The 17,374-nt window shown below is 44.5% G+C and overlaps 1 protein-coding gene across 1 annotated transcript in view; it reads left to right on the top strand.

The window, feature by feature from the left end:
• Nucleotides 1-13,264, top strand: part of GATA6 (GATA binding protein 6) — a 32,512-nt gene extending 19,248 nt beyond the window's left edge. The window contains exon 7 of the mRNA XM_007448607.1: nucleotides 11,871-13,264. Within this exon, the coding sequence (XP_007448669.1) occupies nucleotides 11,871-12,038 (168 nt within the window). The 3' untranslated portion in view covers nucleotides 12,039-13,264. The remainder of the gene's footprint in view (nucleotides 1-11,870) is intronic.
• The last annotated feature ends 4,110 nt before the right edge of the window (nucleotides 13,265-17,374 follow it).

The raw sequence follows: 17,374 nt of genomic DNA, 5'->3' as shown, positions 1-17,374 counted from the left end.
CTTTCACGCAGGGTAACTTGAGTGTGAAGAGAAGATTCAAGAGGCTGCTGGAGTGGGGACCAAAGTTCCTGCTTAACTCTTTTTTAAAAAAATACATTTATTTATTTATTTTTGGCTGTATTGGGTCTTCATTGCTGAATGCGGGTTTTCTCTAGTTGCGGCGAGTGGGGGGGGCTACTCTTCGTTGCGGTGCGTGGGCTTCTCTTGTGGAGCACGGGCTCTAGGTGCATGGGCTTCAGTAGTTGGGGCACGTGGGCTCAGTAGTTGTGGCTCACGGACTCTAGAGCGCAGGATCAGTAGTTGTGGCACACGGGCCCATTTGCTCCGTGGCATGTGAGATCTTCCCAGACCAGGGCTCAAACCTGTGTCCCCTGCTTTGGCAAGGCGGATTCCTAACCACTGCGCTACCAGGGAAGTCCCCCTGCTTAACTCTTACCTTGAATGTTCCACGCTCACCTTTAGGGTACTTGAGGGCCAGGCCTTAGTGGATTAATTACTGTATGGTTGCTTTGGGGGAGTTTCCTCTCTTTCTCGTACTTTCTCATAAGATTGTGGATGTAGGAAGGCAGGAAACTAGCTTCTGTCAAGTACCTTTTAAGTGCCAGATGTTTTATGTACCCTTTCTCTTTTATTCCCAATTATCACTGTACAAATGAAGTGTTTTTATTTACATTTTCCATTTGGGGGAGTGAGACCCAGTAATAGCCCCAAGGTTATGTATTAGATTAAGAGGCAGGGCTTGGGTTTGGACGCAGGTCTGGCAGAGGCAGAGTCAGTGTTTTTACTCCTATGGCATACTGGATTAATATGCGATAGTATATGTGCTGCTGAAGCCTTTAGAGAGAAGAAATAACATGTTCTTAAAGAAATCTGACTAATTTTGGTTATAACTTCAGCATCAAGTACAGCTCGGAAAATAGCACTAGAGAAGTGATTTTTCTCATGACCAAATACACAAGGCATATTGTATAAATTTTCTTGTTAAACATTATACTTATCAATAAAATGTATTATAATTCTAAGGCTTTGTTAGTTGGGTAATAGAAAAAAATAATAAGTAGTAAAATTTACTGTTGTTGATGTGCATGTGATGGTAAAATGTCTCCCTTAAAATATGAAATACTTTAAGATTGCGGTATTAAAATCCTTCTGATGGTGTGATTTAAACCCATACACAGTGAGTGCCAAGTTAGTTGGAACTTTTAGAATGTCCAAATTGCCTTCAATTTAATTTTTACAAAATCATTAAAAAAGCATTTCTTAAGAGGCAAGTGTCCATTTTCGCCCCAGAGTTTATAGTCCAAGATACTTTTTTCTAAATGAATAAAAAGAGTTAAAAAGGCATTAATCTCCCACGAGGGTCGGCGAGAGAGTTGCACTTAGGTATTATTATTGCCTCATTTATAAACCAGGATCCGGAGTGACTCCGTAAGGTCATAAGACAAGCCCGCGTTGCAGCCGGGGCTGGAGCCGATGTCTCCCACCTCTCCCAGGGAGTTGGCAGTCATCACAGTTATTAATATCCCACTCGCCACTTGCTGCTAGCCATGAACATAAATATTTTGTTGGCATTTTATCTTCACGCTCCTTACGTGCCAGGCTCCCTTTCTTTTCTTCTTTCACAGACCCTTCTAATAATTCACTCACGTTCCTGTCTGACCACATTGGCCTTCGCCGTGAAAGTCACACGTCACCCTGGCAGGGAATGTGAAAGCATGTGGAGTTTGCATACTTTCACTTTGATCTGAAGGCCTTTTCTAGACTTCCCTCTTTTTTTTTTCTTGTGTGCGTGTGCGCGTGCGCGTGTCATGGGGAGGATGGTGATTAGAAATACACTTACTACATTAATATGACAATGTCCCTGTATGTATATTAGGAAACAGTAAAACTGTATTGCTCTTTAAATAGTTTATAACATATATGTCCACCCAATTTATCACAGGACTGTGGTTTGTTTAATAACTGACTCATTATCACAATCTGAAAGCCAGGATACTAGGTAAAGAATAAGTGTGGGCTGCCTTTTCATATGGCCTCGAGTTAGAAGGCTTCATCTCAGAGCACAACTTTTCTTTGCGGATTACAGATGCCTTGCAGTTTTTTTTCCCCCCCGCCTCTATAAGAATATATAAAAATTGTCACAAAACATGAAATAATGTTACGGAAAACATGGCCAAATTTAAGAAATCTGGCTTAGGATACTCTGAAATGTTATTGCTAAATGAATCTTCGAAGAAAATGAATTCCTTTACTGGAACAAAAAGTAATTTATTATGCATTTCATGGGTGTCTGCCAAAAGAGTTACTAGCGATACGAAGATCTAATGGATATGAATTAAATACCATCTGTTAACTCTGTGTTTAGACCTATTTGTTAATTTTCTCTGAAACTTTAATAATTACAAAAAGTATCTCCAAAGATAGGTGTTGACATATGTGATCATTCGTGATTCAGCTACCTGTCATATCAGGGCCAGTACTCAAAAGAGTTTGTGAGCCAGAGCAGAAAGAAATTATTTTATTGACCTCAGATTTTAAGAAAGCTTTGAACAAATAACAGGTATTGATTTCAATGTCATGTTGGAGTCTTTTGAGTGAACAATTCTAAGTCATTATCTGATGATATTTATTTCCACTTAGGTATTATTATTGCCTCATTTATAAACCAGGATCCGGAGTGACTCCGTAAGGTCATAAGACAAGCCCGCGTTGCAGCCGGGGCTGGAGCCGATGTCTCCCACCTCTCCCAGGGAGTTGGCAGTCATCACAGTTATTAATATCCCACTCGCCACTTGCTGCTAGCCATGAACATAAATATTTTGTTGGCATTTTATCTTCACGCTCCTTACGTGCCAGGCTCCCTTTCTTTTCTTCTTTCACAGACCCTTCTAATAATTCACTCACGTTCCTGTCTGACCACATTGGCCTTCGCCGTGAAAGTCACACGTCACCCTGGCAGGGAATGTGAAAGCATGTGGAGTTTGCATACTTTCACTTTGATCTGAAGGCCTTTTCTAGACTTCCCTCTTTTTTTTTTCTTGTGTGCGTGTGCGCGTGCGCGTGTCATGGGGAGGATGGTGATTAGAAATACACTTACTACATTAATATGACAATGTCCCTGTATGTATATTAGGAAACAGTAAAACTGTATTGCTCTTTAAATAGTTTATAACATATATGTCCACCCAATTTATCACAGGACTGTGGTTTGTTTAATAACTGACTCATTATCACAATCTGAAAGCCAGGATACTAGGTAAAGAATAAGTGTGGGCTGCCTTTTCATATGGCCTCGAGTTAGAAGGCTTCATCTCAGAGCACAACTTTTCTTTGCGGATTACAGATGCCTTGCAGTTTTTTTTCCCCCCCGCCTCTATAAGAATATATAAAAATTGTCACAAAACATGAAATAATGTTACGGAAAACATGGCCAAATTTAAGAAATCTGGCTTAGGATACTCTGAAATGTTATTGCTAAATGAATCTTCGAAGAAAATGAATTCCTTTACTGGAACAAAAAGTAATTTATTATGCATTTCATGGGTGTCTGCCAAAAGAGTTACTAGCGATACGAAGATCTAATGGATATGAATTAAATACCATCTGTTAACTCTGTGTTTAGACCTATTTGTTAATTTTCTCTGAAACTTTAATAATTACAAAAAGTATCTCCAAAGATAGGTGTTGACATATGTGATCATTCGTGATTCAGCTACCTGTCATATCAGGGCCAGTACTCAAAAGAGTTTGTGAGCCAGAGCAGAAAGAAATTATTTTATTGACCTCAGATTTTAAGAAAGCTTTGAACAAATAACAGGTATTGATTTCAATGTCATGTTGGAGTCTTTTGAGTGAACAATTCTAAGTCATTATCTGATGATATTTATTTCTTTATTTATTTTTATTTTTTGCTGTACGCGGGCCTCTCACTGTTGTGGCCTCTCCCGTTGCGGAGCACAGGCTCCGGACGCGCAGGCTCAGTGGCCATGGCTCACGGGCCCAGCCTCTCCACGGCATGTGGGATCCTCCTGGACCGGGGCATGAACCCGTGTCCCCTGTATCGGCAGGCGGACTCTCAACCACTGAGCCACCAGGGAAGCCCTCTGATGATATTTAAATGATAATTTACTTGGTGTACTGCCCCTTTTGGTAGTTGTTAGCATGGCATGGTTTCACCAGAGCTGGTGCACACGCTCCAGAATCATATTTTTATCCTATTAAACGCGAAATATTTTTAATTTAAAGCTCTCCTTATGTTTAGTCGCTTGATTCACGGTGAAGCCTGAATATGGTCTGAAGTTTATCCTGGGGGTTCACGGATTAGCAGCTGGAAGGAAGCAGTCAGGCAACCAAGTGCTAGCTCCAGCTCTGTGTGTGACTATAGCAAACTGCCAAGGTTTTCCTCCTTCTACTAAAGGGGAAGAGTAATTCCTACCATCTGGTCCTTAGGAGTGTAGTGTAGCATAAGTGGGAGATGCCTGCAGACCACTTTGAAGCTCAAGAAGAATAGCACTATTTAAATATGACCTTGGAAGTTAATAGCGATGTGCTTTATTTGCATGGAATTTTTTCCATCCCAAGCCATTAGACATAAATGTCATTCCATTTATTAATGGGGTGAATTTAGAGATGTAAAGCTATTGTGTTAACAAAGTAACCATGTTTAAATACTTTTATTTCCCTGATAGCAACAATTTTTCATTCGTTATGATTCTTAGCACTTTCATAATGCCTTCTTGTAAATGCTGCTTGGTTCTTGGGCCGTGGTCTGCTTTGTCTAGTAGATATGGCCAGAGGAAGATGCTCGTCTAAGCTCCTAAAAAGCCAGTCTTTAATAAGATCATAATCCATCAGGTTTTAAATCTTAGCTCTGGATCTTTTACCACTCAATTTGACTAGAATAAAGCTGTCCGTTTTGATTCATTTCCGAAGATAAACTTTTTCTTTAGTAGGCCAATGACTTCAAGTTGTGGGACAACCCCTTCTTCTTGCAATATATATTTGTACATCAGTGTTTTACTGATAATCCCAGAGTACTTATAAACTTGGGGCCATGCCTTTCTTTATCACAACGTGCTTGCTGTGTGTATGTACAGATGTATAAAACAGTTTGCTCCTTTGTCCAGAGTAGAGTGTGTGTAGAATAATTCTTTCCCTCCTTGAAAAGAGAAGCACCCTGGCTATGGATATAAGCCTGCCAGCTCAGGCCCAGAAGGGGCACGAGGGGTCAAGGGGACAGCCAGTGAGCTCTCCTCAGTAAGGAATTTGTTTGCTAAATTACAAAAAAATAAACGATTCTGCTAAACACTGAGTTGGGTCATCGGCTGAGGTGACCGTGACTCTCCCTTCTTGAGCTTTATTGAGCCCTTGTGGGAGACTTAGAGGGTTTTGTTGTGATTGATGGTTTTCACGTGTCCTGGTGGAGACAGAACCTGTGTGTGTTTGTGTATCTTCCTAGTGTTACCTCCTCAACTATTGGGTCACTTTTGTGTCTGGTCCTGTTCCCTCCATCCAAACTGAAATGACCTTGGTTTTTAGAGTGGAAGTTAAGGTTTATCTGAAAGTGTTTCTCCTTTGTTAGGAACTTAGACTTAGTTTTTAATTTTTCTTTTGAGGAAGGATGCTATCAAACACCACAGAGTCTAACCTAGAGGTGACGAAAGCAGAGAAGAGAGCTTTGGCAGTGAGGGGTGGCTGGCTTCCCCTCACACAAGGAAAAGCTGTAACCACAACTTGCTTAGATGTGTAGGAAGGACAGACCAGAGGCCATGGAAGCTGACAGCCCGAATCCAAACTGAGGAGGCAGTGTGATCATCTTCAAAATCCTGTGCTCTGGGAATGATCACGCACCCCCCAGCCTGCCGGGGGTGCCGAGGTTTGTTTCTCCAGACTGTGAGGCAGCGTTAGCAGAGATTATAGCATGGCAGGCAGACAGAGCACACCCCAGCGGACTCCTTTTTGGTTTTCTTCCTCAAAAATGAAATTCCTGTTTATAATTCACAAGCCAGAGAACCTCTGTAATTCTTCTGGAAAGGCTGTGTCCTTTAAGGGTTCCCTTTCCTCTGACGTGTCACCTTTCCAGAGTTGCTTCGTGGGTATTGCGGGAGGCTGTCTCTGGGCCTGCCTGTAATGGGATGTGACAAGGCTCATGGTTGGTGAGCCCACTGTGAGCCAGACACTGCTGGGCATCGGCTAGAGGAGCTCAGCAAGTCAGAAATCCTTGACATCTAGATACGTGTCCGAAAATGAGCGAAGGCTTATTTTCACAGCAAAACAATCTGGGTGATCCAAAGATCACCGTGCTGCCTCACGGGCCAGTGGAGATTTTCCATGTCCAGGTCTGCAGCCGTGACTTGTCCCTGAAGTCATTTATTCCTTTAGGAGGGGGGCGTCCGGCCAGTTGCTGTGGGTCCCCCACCTGACCCGGCCTGCTTGCAGTGCTAAGCCCGGCCTGGGTCGGTGCTGATAACACATTCTTTCAACAGGAAGTGCCTCCATTTTCAGTCGACAGTGGGAGGGTGGAGGCCGATAAGCGGGGAGTGATAACACAGAACAGATTTCTGCTCCACCCTCGTCTTGCACTTTGATCAGAGAAAGAGCCAGGACCTCGCCTGTGGGGCTGCCTCCCAAAGAAGGAAGGATGGCTTGGCTGTGGGCGTTCGGGCCTGTGGGGCTGCCTCCCAAAGAAGAAGGAAGGATGGCTCGGCTGTGGGCGTTCGGCACACTTTCCTCTACTGTTGTTCAGGAACTTTCGGGGGGATTAGGCTGGTTTAGGTCAGCGACGTGCCTGCTTTGGCTGTGTTGAGATGTCTGCGATCTGATGCTTTCAGGGATTTAAGTAGACGTGGGAATGGAAGCTGACAGCCCGAATCCAAACTGAGGAGGCAGTGTGATCATCTTCAAAATCCTGTGCTCTGGGAATGATCACGCACCCCCCAGCCTGCCGGGGGTGCCGAGGTTTGTTTCTCCAGACTGTGAGGCAGCGTTAGCAGAGATTATAGCATGGCAGGCAGACAGAGCACACCCCAGCGGACTCCTTTTTGGTTTTCTTCCTCAAAAATGAAATTCCTGTTTATAATTCACAAGCCAGAGAACCTCTGTAATTCTTCTGGAAAGGCTGTGTCCTTTAAGGGTTCCCTTTCCTCTGACGTGTCACCTTTCCAGAGTTGCTTCGTGGGTATTGCGGGAGGCTGTCTCTGGGCCTGCCTGTAATGGGATGTGACAAGGCTCATGGTTGGTGAGCCCACTGTGAGCCAGACACTGCTGGGCATCGGCTAGAGGAGCTCAGCAAGTCAGAAATCCTTGACATCTAGATACGTGTCCGAAAATGAGCGAAGGCTTATTTTCACAGCAAAACAATCTGGGTGATCCAAAGATCACCGTGCTGCCTCACGGGCCAGTGGAGATTTTCCATGTCCAGGTCTGCAGCCGTGACTTGTCCCTGAAGTCATTTATTCCTTTAGGAGGGGGGCGTCCGGCCAGTTGCTGTGGGTCCCCCACCTGACCCGGCCTGCTTGCAGTGCTAAGCCCGGCCTGGGTCGGTGCTGATAACACATTCTTTCAACAGGAAGTGCCTCCATTTTCAGTCGACAGTGGGAGGGTGGAGGCCGATAAGCGGGGAGTGATAACACAGAACAGATTTCTGCTCCACCCTCGTCTTGCACTTTGATCAGAGAAAGAGCCAGGACCTCGCCTGTGGGGCTGCCTCCCAAAGAAGGAAGGATGGCTTGGCTGTGGGCGTTCGGGCCTGTGGGGCTGCCTCCCAAAGAAGAAGGAAGGATGGCTCGGCTGTGGGCGTTCGGCACACTTTCCTCTACTGTTGTTCAGGAACTTTCGGGGGGATTAGGCTGGTTTAGGTCAGCGACGTGCCTGCTTTGGCTGTGTTGAGATGTCTGCGATCTGATGCTTTCAGGGATTTAAGTAGACGTGGGAAAACCTTAACCAATTGGCATTTATATTGGTGTGTGTGTGTGTGTGTGTGTGTGTGTGTGTGTGTGCTGGGTCCAGGGTCCTAATAAGTTATCTCTGATTTTTTTCCCCCAGATTGAACTGATTCTTGAGAGGTAGCTCTTGAATATCCCCAATGAAGGGAAGGCACTTAAGATGACAATGTGACAAGCCAGGTTTCTTAAGAAGAGTTGTGCTAATGAGTCTTCTGCTGTTAGAATGCCAGTTTCAAGAGCTCAGGTTATACTGTTGCACCCATCTGTGTACTGTGGTGTTTTCACGTACCTGGAACTGTGTTTCACACGTGCATGGCTGGCTGGGCTCCAGCCTATGCCAGGTGGCTCAGAGGTGACCTCAGGGGTGCATGGGGGCCCATCTGATCCTCCCTCCGCTCTGATTGCCCCGTTTTCCATGCTGCTTTATGACTGTCCAGGCTGGCTCATTTCTCAAGTGCTGGTATCTCATGTTTCTGCTCCTCTCCCCCAGAGTTAGACTGCAGTAAAGCCACTCAATTAAAATATTCAGAAGGAAGGTATACATGGCTAACTGGTTGGGCCCGCTCCGGTGGTCCCCAGTCTCCCACCCCACACTGGGTTCTCTTGAAATACTTTTGCATGCACATGGGTAAGTTGTAATTATGACCTAGAATTTCTTTCCTGCTGTTTTTCACTTAACATTGCATTATAGGATTTTTTCCATTTTGTTACATGATCTTATTATTTTTAATACTTGCATAATCGTTCATTAAGCAGATATCCCTTTGCTCCCAAACCATCCTCATATTATGAGACATTAGATTATTTCCACGGTTTCCACTATTATAAGTAACCCTGCAATGGATGTCTTCCTGTGGGGAGCCTTTCCATCCCTTTGAATTTTTTCCTTGTAATCCATTTCCAGAAGTGAAATTACAGAGCTAAGTAGGGTATAAAGTTCTTGATGGCTTTGCTAACTGCCTTCTAAGGCGTGCACCAGAGTATAACTCCACCAGCCAGGGATGAGGGGGCTGGCGTTATCCATCCCATCTGATCTCATCATGATGATCTTATTATGTATTGTGACATGAAATTTCAAATTAGTTTTTACTGAGGTTGACTGACATAGAAAAACACGCTGTGCATCGCAGCATTCCATGTTTAAATAGTATATCCCCATTTAAAAATAAGGTTCTCAAACCTTGGGCACAAGTACTTGTTTTATTTTTTTCTGACAAACTCAGATGTTGCTTTTGATTTCCAACGAGCTGATATTTTTTTCAGGAGCTCATCACTCACGTAATTTGGGGTTTGCCTGCCATACAGCTTAACATTTTTGTCTGAACAAAGAAGACAGTAAATAGGTATTTCAACAGTAGCTTTTGGGACTGTTGTTCAGGTTTGAGACTAATGTTCAGGGTATTAAGGTTTCTTTAATGTGGCTTATTTGAAAAAGGGCCGATGAGCCTTTTGAAGGGCTGCAGGAGCACCTTGCTTTCTCTCTGCGCAGAGCCATCAGTGATGATTAGAATAAGGTCATGGCTGTGGTGGTTTTCACTTAGCTCTGGCTGAGTTCGTAAGACTGCTCCCACCCAGTGATGGCGGCACCTTGCCTGGTGAAGGCTGACATTGGGGAGATTCAGTTAGGTCCACGCTCCTTCACTACAATAACAAAATTCTCATAGTGTCAATAGCACATACGTATGTAGTCTTGACTTGTCAGACACTTTCACGAGGGCTTTACATACACTAATTTAATTCTTTTACGGCAACCTTCTGACATATGTGCCTCTTTATTTCCATTTTCTAGGTGAGGAAACTGAGGCACAGAAAGTTCTAGGTCAGACCCTCTAGTTTCTCTCTCCCACAGAATCTTTTCTGACTCATTGCTTAATATCCTTCCCTTTCAGCTGTCTTGTCTTGTGAACAGACCTCTCCACATCCTGCATGCTTCCAATTTTGAGCACCCTTTCCTCACCCACAGCAATAGCTTCCCTTCATGGAATGTTTAACATGGCAAGGCATTCTGACGCGCCTGCACACATTAGCTCACTTAATCAGCACAAACATGCTTGAGGTAGGGCCAATTTCCCATGGAGGAAGCTCAGGAGGTGGGTGGCTGAACCAGGGTAGAATTTGAAAGTCCAAGCTGGTCCTACCGTGCAGGCTGCCTGCGGCTGTCCCCGGGCATCCTTTCCCCTCTGCGATTCCTTCTCTGACCTCTGGTTCTACCTCCCTGTCTCAGACACTCATAAACTCATGATAACTGTTGAGTGGTCTTGCTTTCGAGTGCGTGCGTGTCCGAGTTCCCCATTTCTGGCCATTTGAGGTGTGCTGCTTCCTGAGCCAGTCCAGGCACCCCGTCCGTTTCAGAACATAGCCCTTGCTGTGGTGAAGTCAGATTTAGTCAGATAAATGCAAATGTGCCTTTTTGGGGAGTAGGTAGATAATACCAAGCTGGGTATGACATTAGTCATTTATAAGGGAGCTCACTCTTTCTAGTTGTATGATAGCTCTTTTCTAAAATGAAGACTCTTTTTGTAATTGAATAGCATCCTTTTGTGTATTTCTTTGGGTGTTAAATCTGGATCTATGTTGAGTTTGCTTATAGCCACACTTGGTCTGTCCAGCTGGGAGGGAATTGGGATGGGTGGACAGGAAGTTCCATGGTCAGACCTCCCGAAATCCTACCTCCCAGTCCCATACAGCTATTGTGAAGGTCAGAGAGAAAACCAGATCTTTCCTGGGAGGGGGTAGGACCACGCTGACTACTGGGCTCCTGAGTGGAGCCACGGAGGGTCTGGGGCCCTTCCATTCAGTTCGCTCAGTGTCTGGTGCCCTGTATTTCTCTGAAGTGGATGTACCATCAACTTGGCCAGACAGATGGATGTTTTAGGATTTAATGGGATTGTGAATGTAGAAAAGGAATGCTTTGAAAAGTGCAAGATGTTCTACCTGTGTTAAAAAGTAAGTATCCAGTAGTTTATGGAATGGAACCCTGAAAGCTCAGAAGAAATAATGGGCTTCAGAGCTTTTAGAAGGAAAGAAAGCATGATTCACAAGTATGTGATTATGGCTAGATTGAAAAGAAAAAAAAGTCAAATGCAACTGTTTTCTCAAACCATAGTCTAAACATGATTTTAGTTATTTTGGTTTGACTTCACTAAATTATATCATGTTTGCTATTTGGCTTTTCTTATTTGGATGGATGCAAGGAAGGAAGGAATGAAACAAGAGAAAGGTGACCTTTTGCTTCAAGAAATAATTGCCACGATCATGACAGATATAAGATGTTAGCATTTTCTTTATCACATGGTCTGCTTCAAACATGGCCTGTGCTTTTGAGAAGAATTAAATCCTGTGTATGCATGGGTTAATTTTCCATGAAGTCAGTGCTCAAAAATTTCATTTATCAGGGCTTGCTGAACTGTGTATCTTTCCTTCTCAGACTTTGATAGAACTGCTAAGCCTCATGGTTCTGGTGTGTGTGTGTGTGTGTGTGTGTGTGTGTGTGTGTGTGTGTGTGTGCGCGTGCGCGCTGTGCTCTGCCTTTTCTCTTTTGCAGTGATTAGATTGTGTGGGCATCCTTAAGGCCTGTTGACCTACGTGGTGTGGTTTGTTTCACTGTCGGAGATCTGAGTGTTTGGCACTTTTTACAAATAGGCCACCTTCCGTTCCCCTTTCCTACCTGCGTCCAGCTGCGCATCTTGCCTGGTGGTTCCTGCCACGAGTTAAGACGTGAATAGGACGCTGTTTCTAAGAGCAGAAATCGCCAGAGTTAGGTCAATGGCACCGTACCGCCCAGTGAGCAGCTCTGCCAGCTGTGCTACCGTCTCACTTGTCCCCGAATGTTTACCTAGCAGGGACCAGCTAGCTGCCTGACTGTTTATTGGTAACTGTCTCTCCCCTTCTCTCTCTCTCCTTCTCTCCGTCCCCCTCTTCCATCAGGCAGGCGCCTCCGTGATGTCTGGAGCAGGGGAGAGCGCTAATCCCGAGAACAGCGAGCTCAAGTACTCAGGTCAAGATGGGCTGTACATCGGCGTCAGCCTGGCCTCGCCGGCCGAAGTCACATCGTCGGTGAGACAGGATTCCTGGTGTGCCCTGGCCCTGGCCTGAGCGGCCGTGGGTAACAGGAGGAGGACACGGCCAGGGCCCGCGGCACCGCCTTCATGATCTTCTTGGCAAGCAGTCCGGACTGGGCTGAGGATGCCGACTGGACATCTTCCTCTGACACAGGATTTCCATGCCTTTATTTGAAAGAGATGTATCTCCCATGAGGCTTGCTCAGCCTTTACCACCCTGGCCCTGTCTTGAAGACCCAGGGAGGAGATGGACCGGCTCGAGAGAAGGGCCAGAGCAGCCCACAGCCTCCCCAGCCACGGCCACTTCCGGGGTCGGCCGGGGGATTTGATGTCCAGTGTGCCACTTCCAGAAACCTGGACTAGGAACCGGGGCCTTGCCTGCTAAGGAATATTGAAAGAGATTTTTAAACAAAAGTTTTATGTGTATTGCCCCAATTCATGTGCGCCTTCTGGTCGGTTTTGGTTATTCCAGAATTTCTTCATACCTTTTCTGCCCCCAGATTTCACATGCGTTCGTGGAGAAGACCATTCGCTTGGTACACGCCTCTGGAGGCTGAGTCGGTTTTTGAGGTCTCCTGTCAAAAATATCACTCGGTTTGCAGGACTGCATCGTAACTGTAACATACACTGTGACTGACGTTTCTCAAAGCTCATATTGTGTGACTGACCTGAAGTCAGTCTGAATTTGTAAACAGGGTAGCAAACAAAAGATATTTTTCTTCCATGTATACAATAATTTTTTTTAAAAGTGCAATTTGCGTTGCAGCAATCAGTGTTAAATCATTTGCATAAGATTTAACAACATTTTTTATAATGAATGTAAACATTTTAACTTAATGGTACTTAAATAATTTAAAAGAAAAAATGTAAACTTAGACGTTCTTATGCTTCTTTTACAACTACATCCCATTTCTATATTTCCAATTGTGAAAAGAGAAATATTTCAAGAACAAATCTTCTCTCAGGTAAATTGCCTTATCCATTTGTTAAGAATTTTTGTACAAGAACACCAATATCTCCCCTTTATTTTACTGTGGAATATGTGCTGGAAAAATGGCAACAAAACTTTACTACCTAACAGATAACATTTGTAAATACTCTAGGCATCTGTGCACACTATGATGAGGTCTCTGTAGCGTGACTAACCCACAGGCAGGTTGGTTTACGTTAATTTTTTTAAAAATGGGATGTCATATGGAAACCTATTTCACCAGAGTTTTAAAAATAAAAAGGGTATTGTTTTGTCTTCTGTACAGTGAATTCCTTCCCTTATAGTTTCATTTTGATACTGTATGTGGCTATAGCTATTCATATAAAGCAAGTGCATGTGATGTTTGCAAATTGCCTTACGGCCTTCTTTTCAATGAATTGTCCTTTTGGAGCTGTTTTATACCTTGGTTCATTTGAAGTTGGCACATGGAGTCAAGTTATCAACTTTCAACTGGCATTGGGGACAACTTTATAAGTGAAAAGGACCCAGTATTATAAGACATTTCTGTGATTATAAGCATTCTGTTTAGGATCAATCGTTAAAAGCATTTAAAAAGGCCAGAGTTTCTTTTCCTCTGAATGAAAAATACTCTGTGGCCCAGAAAGAGAATGATTTCCTTTCCTCCCTTTTACAAAGTGCTGTGATATCTCAAAGCTCATCTGAAGTTAAAGTCTTTACCTTCAGAGGAAGATATAAAATGATTTGAACAGCCCCTTTGTTTTTTCTATGTTGCTGCATGGATTTCAGGAAATCGGGAGGCTGTTTCACAACACAAAATGATGGCATTTCATTTTGGCTCCCTAACTGTGGCTCATTTTTCATGTACTGATTACAGTGGTCTATGGCGTCCAGTCTGAATCAGGAGAACGGAAGTCTTCCTTTGTGTTGGCGTGGTGCTGGAAGCCAGACTCAGGCCTGGGATGTGTGTGTGTGTGCGTGTGTGTCTGGGGAAGTCGGTGAAACTCGCTTGTACCCTGACACCCTATGGTGGGCTGGGACAGTGGTTAAGAGAGCAGGGTCTGGAGTCAGACCACGAGGTTTCAAGTCTGTGCTCTCTGTGACCTTGGGCAAGTTACCCAGCTCTCATTTTCCTCATCTGTAAAATAAGGCATATAACTCATGAGATTAAGTGAGATAATCCATGTGAAGTGCCTAGCATGGTGCCTGGCACATAGCCAGCACTAAGTGTTAACTTGACTTTGAAGGAGGGTGGCGTGAGCTCTTAGCACACGGGTGTTTGGATGTCTTACTCCATGTGGAGTATCTGAAGTTTATGGCCTGTGAGAGTCTGATGTCCCTTGGCTTACCTGCACTTTTGAACAAAGCTGGGGAGAATGAAATGAGGGATCCCCACCAGCCCAGGTGGTGGCAGAGATGGTTGCTTCAGAGATATTAGTCTGAGTTTGGCAGATTGTTTTACAGAACAGGGATGGTCAACAGCAGAAGGAAATTACCCAGACTGACTCATTTTTCCCCCCCTTCCTCTTCTTATGGTTCTCATTACTTTGAGTGCTTTCTGGTGGGTTGGGAGATGTTAGAGTTAATATGTTTTGATTGGAAAATGAATTTTTCTTATTGGGTCTTCCAAAAGATCTTTTTTTTTTTTTTCTGGGGATGGTCGCCAACAGTGCTTCTCCTAATCCTAAGATGCCATTAGGTTCTAAAGTGCCTCTTATTGTTTTTTTGAACACAAAGTGGAAGGAATTTGTGAAATAAATTACAAGGGGCAGAAAGAGGGGGAGAGGGCTTCTTGTGGCCTGTCCTAACACAATGAACTCCACTAACCTGGGCCTTTTCAATAACTTGTTTACCTGTAATTGTATAAGGCGTAAGTTTGATAATTTTTTCCAAACACACAATTTCAGCACTCCTCTCCCAAAGTATAACATACAAAAAAAACAAGTTATTTCTCACTGGGGAGTACATTTTTTTTTTTTTGCAGTACGCGGGCCTCTCACTGTTGTGGCCTCTCCCGTTGTGGAGCACAGGCCCCGGACGCGCAGGCTCAGTGGCCATGGCTCACGGGCCCAGCCGCTCCGCGGCATGTGGGATCTTCCCGGACCGGGGCACGAACCCATGTCCCCTGCATCGGCAGGCGGACTCTCAACCACTGCGCCACCAGGGAAGCCCTAGGGAGTACATTTAAATAGAGGTCCAGTCTGGATCTTGGCTTAAAGACTCCTCAGACCCATTACTGTGCGTTGCAGAATTTATGTCCTCTGTCAGCCCTGGCTGATTTTAGGTCATCTTACATAAGTGAGGGCTCTGTCTGGGGTCTCTCCTCAGGGTCACTTCATGTTGTTTCCCGGTGCCTATGGGAGGGTCAGGAAAGCAGAGGAACCATTCATTTTCCCCTGCAAATAAATTAACTTCTTGCTCATGGGAAATGTTTTCCCCAGTCCTCGGAAATTTGATGTAATTTCAGATTGTAGATAAATTTTGCCGCTGGGAGGGCAATATGGCAAGTCTTTGGCTCTGCCAGATTCCAGGCTGCTTTCAATTCGAGGCAGTGTGGTAGCTTCAGTATATATACCGACATTGTCCACGGGGTCTTTGGATCCCCGTGACTCTGAGAAGGTGTGTGGAGAGAGGGCGGGAGGGCAGAGCAGGGAATCAAACATTTATTCAAAATAAGGCAGCTCAGGCTAATTAAAATGCATTTTGTTTCTGGGTTGAAATAGCAGGTCAGTTTGGTGACAAAACTAGTTACCTTCTGTTGTTTGGAAGCTCTGATGGGCCGTCAGATATGTTTGATTATTTAAAAGGAGAAACAAATATTAATAAATTTGCTAAAAAGAAATGAAATTGAGTTATTTGTAGTGAGTTGGGTGGACCTAGAGTCTGTCATACAGAGTGAAGTAAGCCAGAAAGAGGAAAACAAATACAGTATGCTAACACATATATATGGAATCTAAGGAAAAAAAAAAAAAGGTCATGGAGAACCTAGGGAGTAAAGACACAGACCTACTGGAGCATGGGCTTGAGGATATGGGGAGGGGGAAGGGTAAGCTGTGACAAAGTGAGAGAGTGGCATGGACATATATACACTACCAAACGTAAAATAGATAGCTAGTGGGAAGCAGCCGCATAGCACAGGGAGATCAGCTAGGTGGTTTGTGACCACCTAGAGGGGTGGGATAGGGAGGGTGGGAGGGAGGGAGATGCAGGAGGGAAGAGATATGGGAACATATGTATATGGATAACTGATTCACTTTGTTATAAAGCAGAAACTAACACACCATCGTAAAGCAATTATACTCCAATAAAGATGTTAAAAATAAATGAATAAATAAATTTGCTAGGCCAGATCTTTCAAAACACAGTCCATGGGCAAAAATTTGGTACCTGCAGCTCTGGCCAGTTGAGACCCCAGCATGGATTCTGTGTGGCTGACTCTTTAGCTGGGGCTGGTTCTGAGCAGACCTCTCTGCGGTGGCCTCTGGAGAGGGGTGTGTCAGGGACAAAGTGATGGCTGTGAGGACCTGCAGAGGAAAGGAATCATGTGGTGTTTTTAGTTGGTTCAACTGTAAGATATTAGGCTAAGAGCCTAAGTAAGTTCATAGGAACTTTGGATAAATAAATTATGGTTGGTAGTTCCAAGCAGCTTTGAAATGAAAGCTAGGATGATGGAGGTGCAGCTCTGAGATTCAGGTCAGAGTGGGCAACCCTTCCAAGCACTGTATGGCATCTCCCAAGTCTGCCCTGGAGAACTAGGGGGACAACTGTTACTTCACCGTTTTTCCTGCTCAGCAGCTGTTACAGGGAAGAGATGGTTCCACAGTTGAAGTCACTATTTTCACGAGATACTTACTTAACGTAGTGGGCTTTTTCTTGTTTTTAAAGAATGAACATTCTAAGAATGGCTAAAATATGGCAGTTAAAGATGAAATAATGCATAATTAGCAGAAGGGTTTCTATTTCAGTTATCAGTGGTCCCTGTGGTAAGATAATCATCTAGGTATCACTGAACTTTGGGGCAGGTCATTTCCTCTTTCTGCACCTCAGTCTCCACAGCAACCATAAAATGGAGAAATCAGGCAGTGTGGTCTCAGGGGTCCCTTCCGTCTGCATTTGCTGCCCAGAGTCCCAAGTGCAGATTGTATGCAATGAAGTGATGGTGGGTCTGTGGTCTGGTCTGGGCTCCCCGAGTCCATGACCAAGAAAGCTGGTGGGTTTGGGATTCCCTTTGAGCTCTTCTGGTCCCTTCACCACCTCGGGTTTTTCTGTGGAGGCAGAGCCCTTCTGTTGCCTTAGGGGACAGAGAGGGTGACAGTCCTGGTCATACTTATGAGCACAGGGGCTTGGTAAGAGGTGCTGCCACCCCCAACGCCAAACCTGCTTGGTTTGGGGCTCCTGACATAAAACTTATACAGCGATAC

The sequence above is a fragment of the Lipotes vexillifer genome, unplaced genomic scaffold (assembly GCF_000442215.2).
Source record: "Lipotes vexillifer unplaced genomic scaffold, Lipotes_vexillifer_v1.1 scaffold168, whole genome shotgun sequence".
NCBI classification, from domain to species: domain Eukaryota; kingdom Metazoa; phylum Chordata; class Mammalia; order Artiodactyla; family Lipotidae; genus Lipotes; species Lipotes vexillifer.
This window is presented reverse-complemented; position numbering and strand designations above follow the sequence as displayed.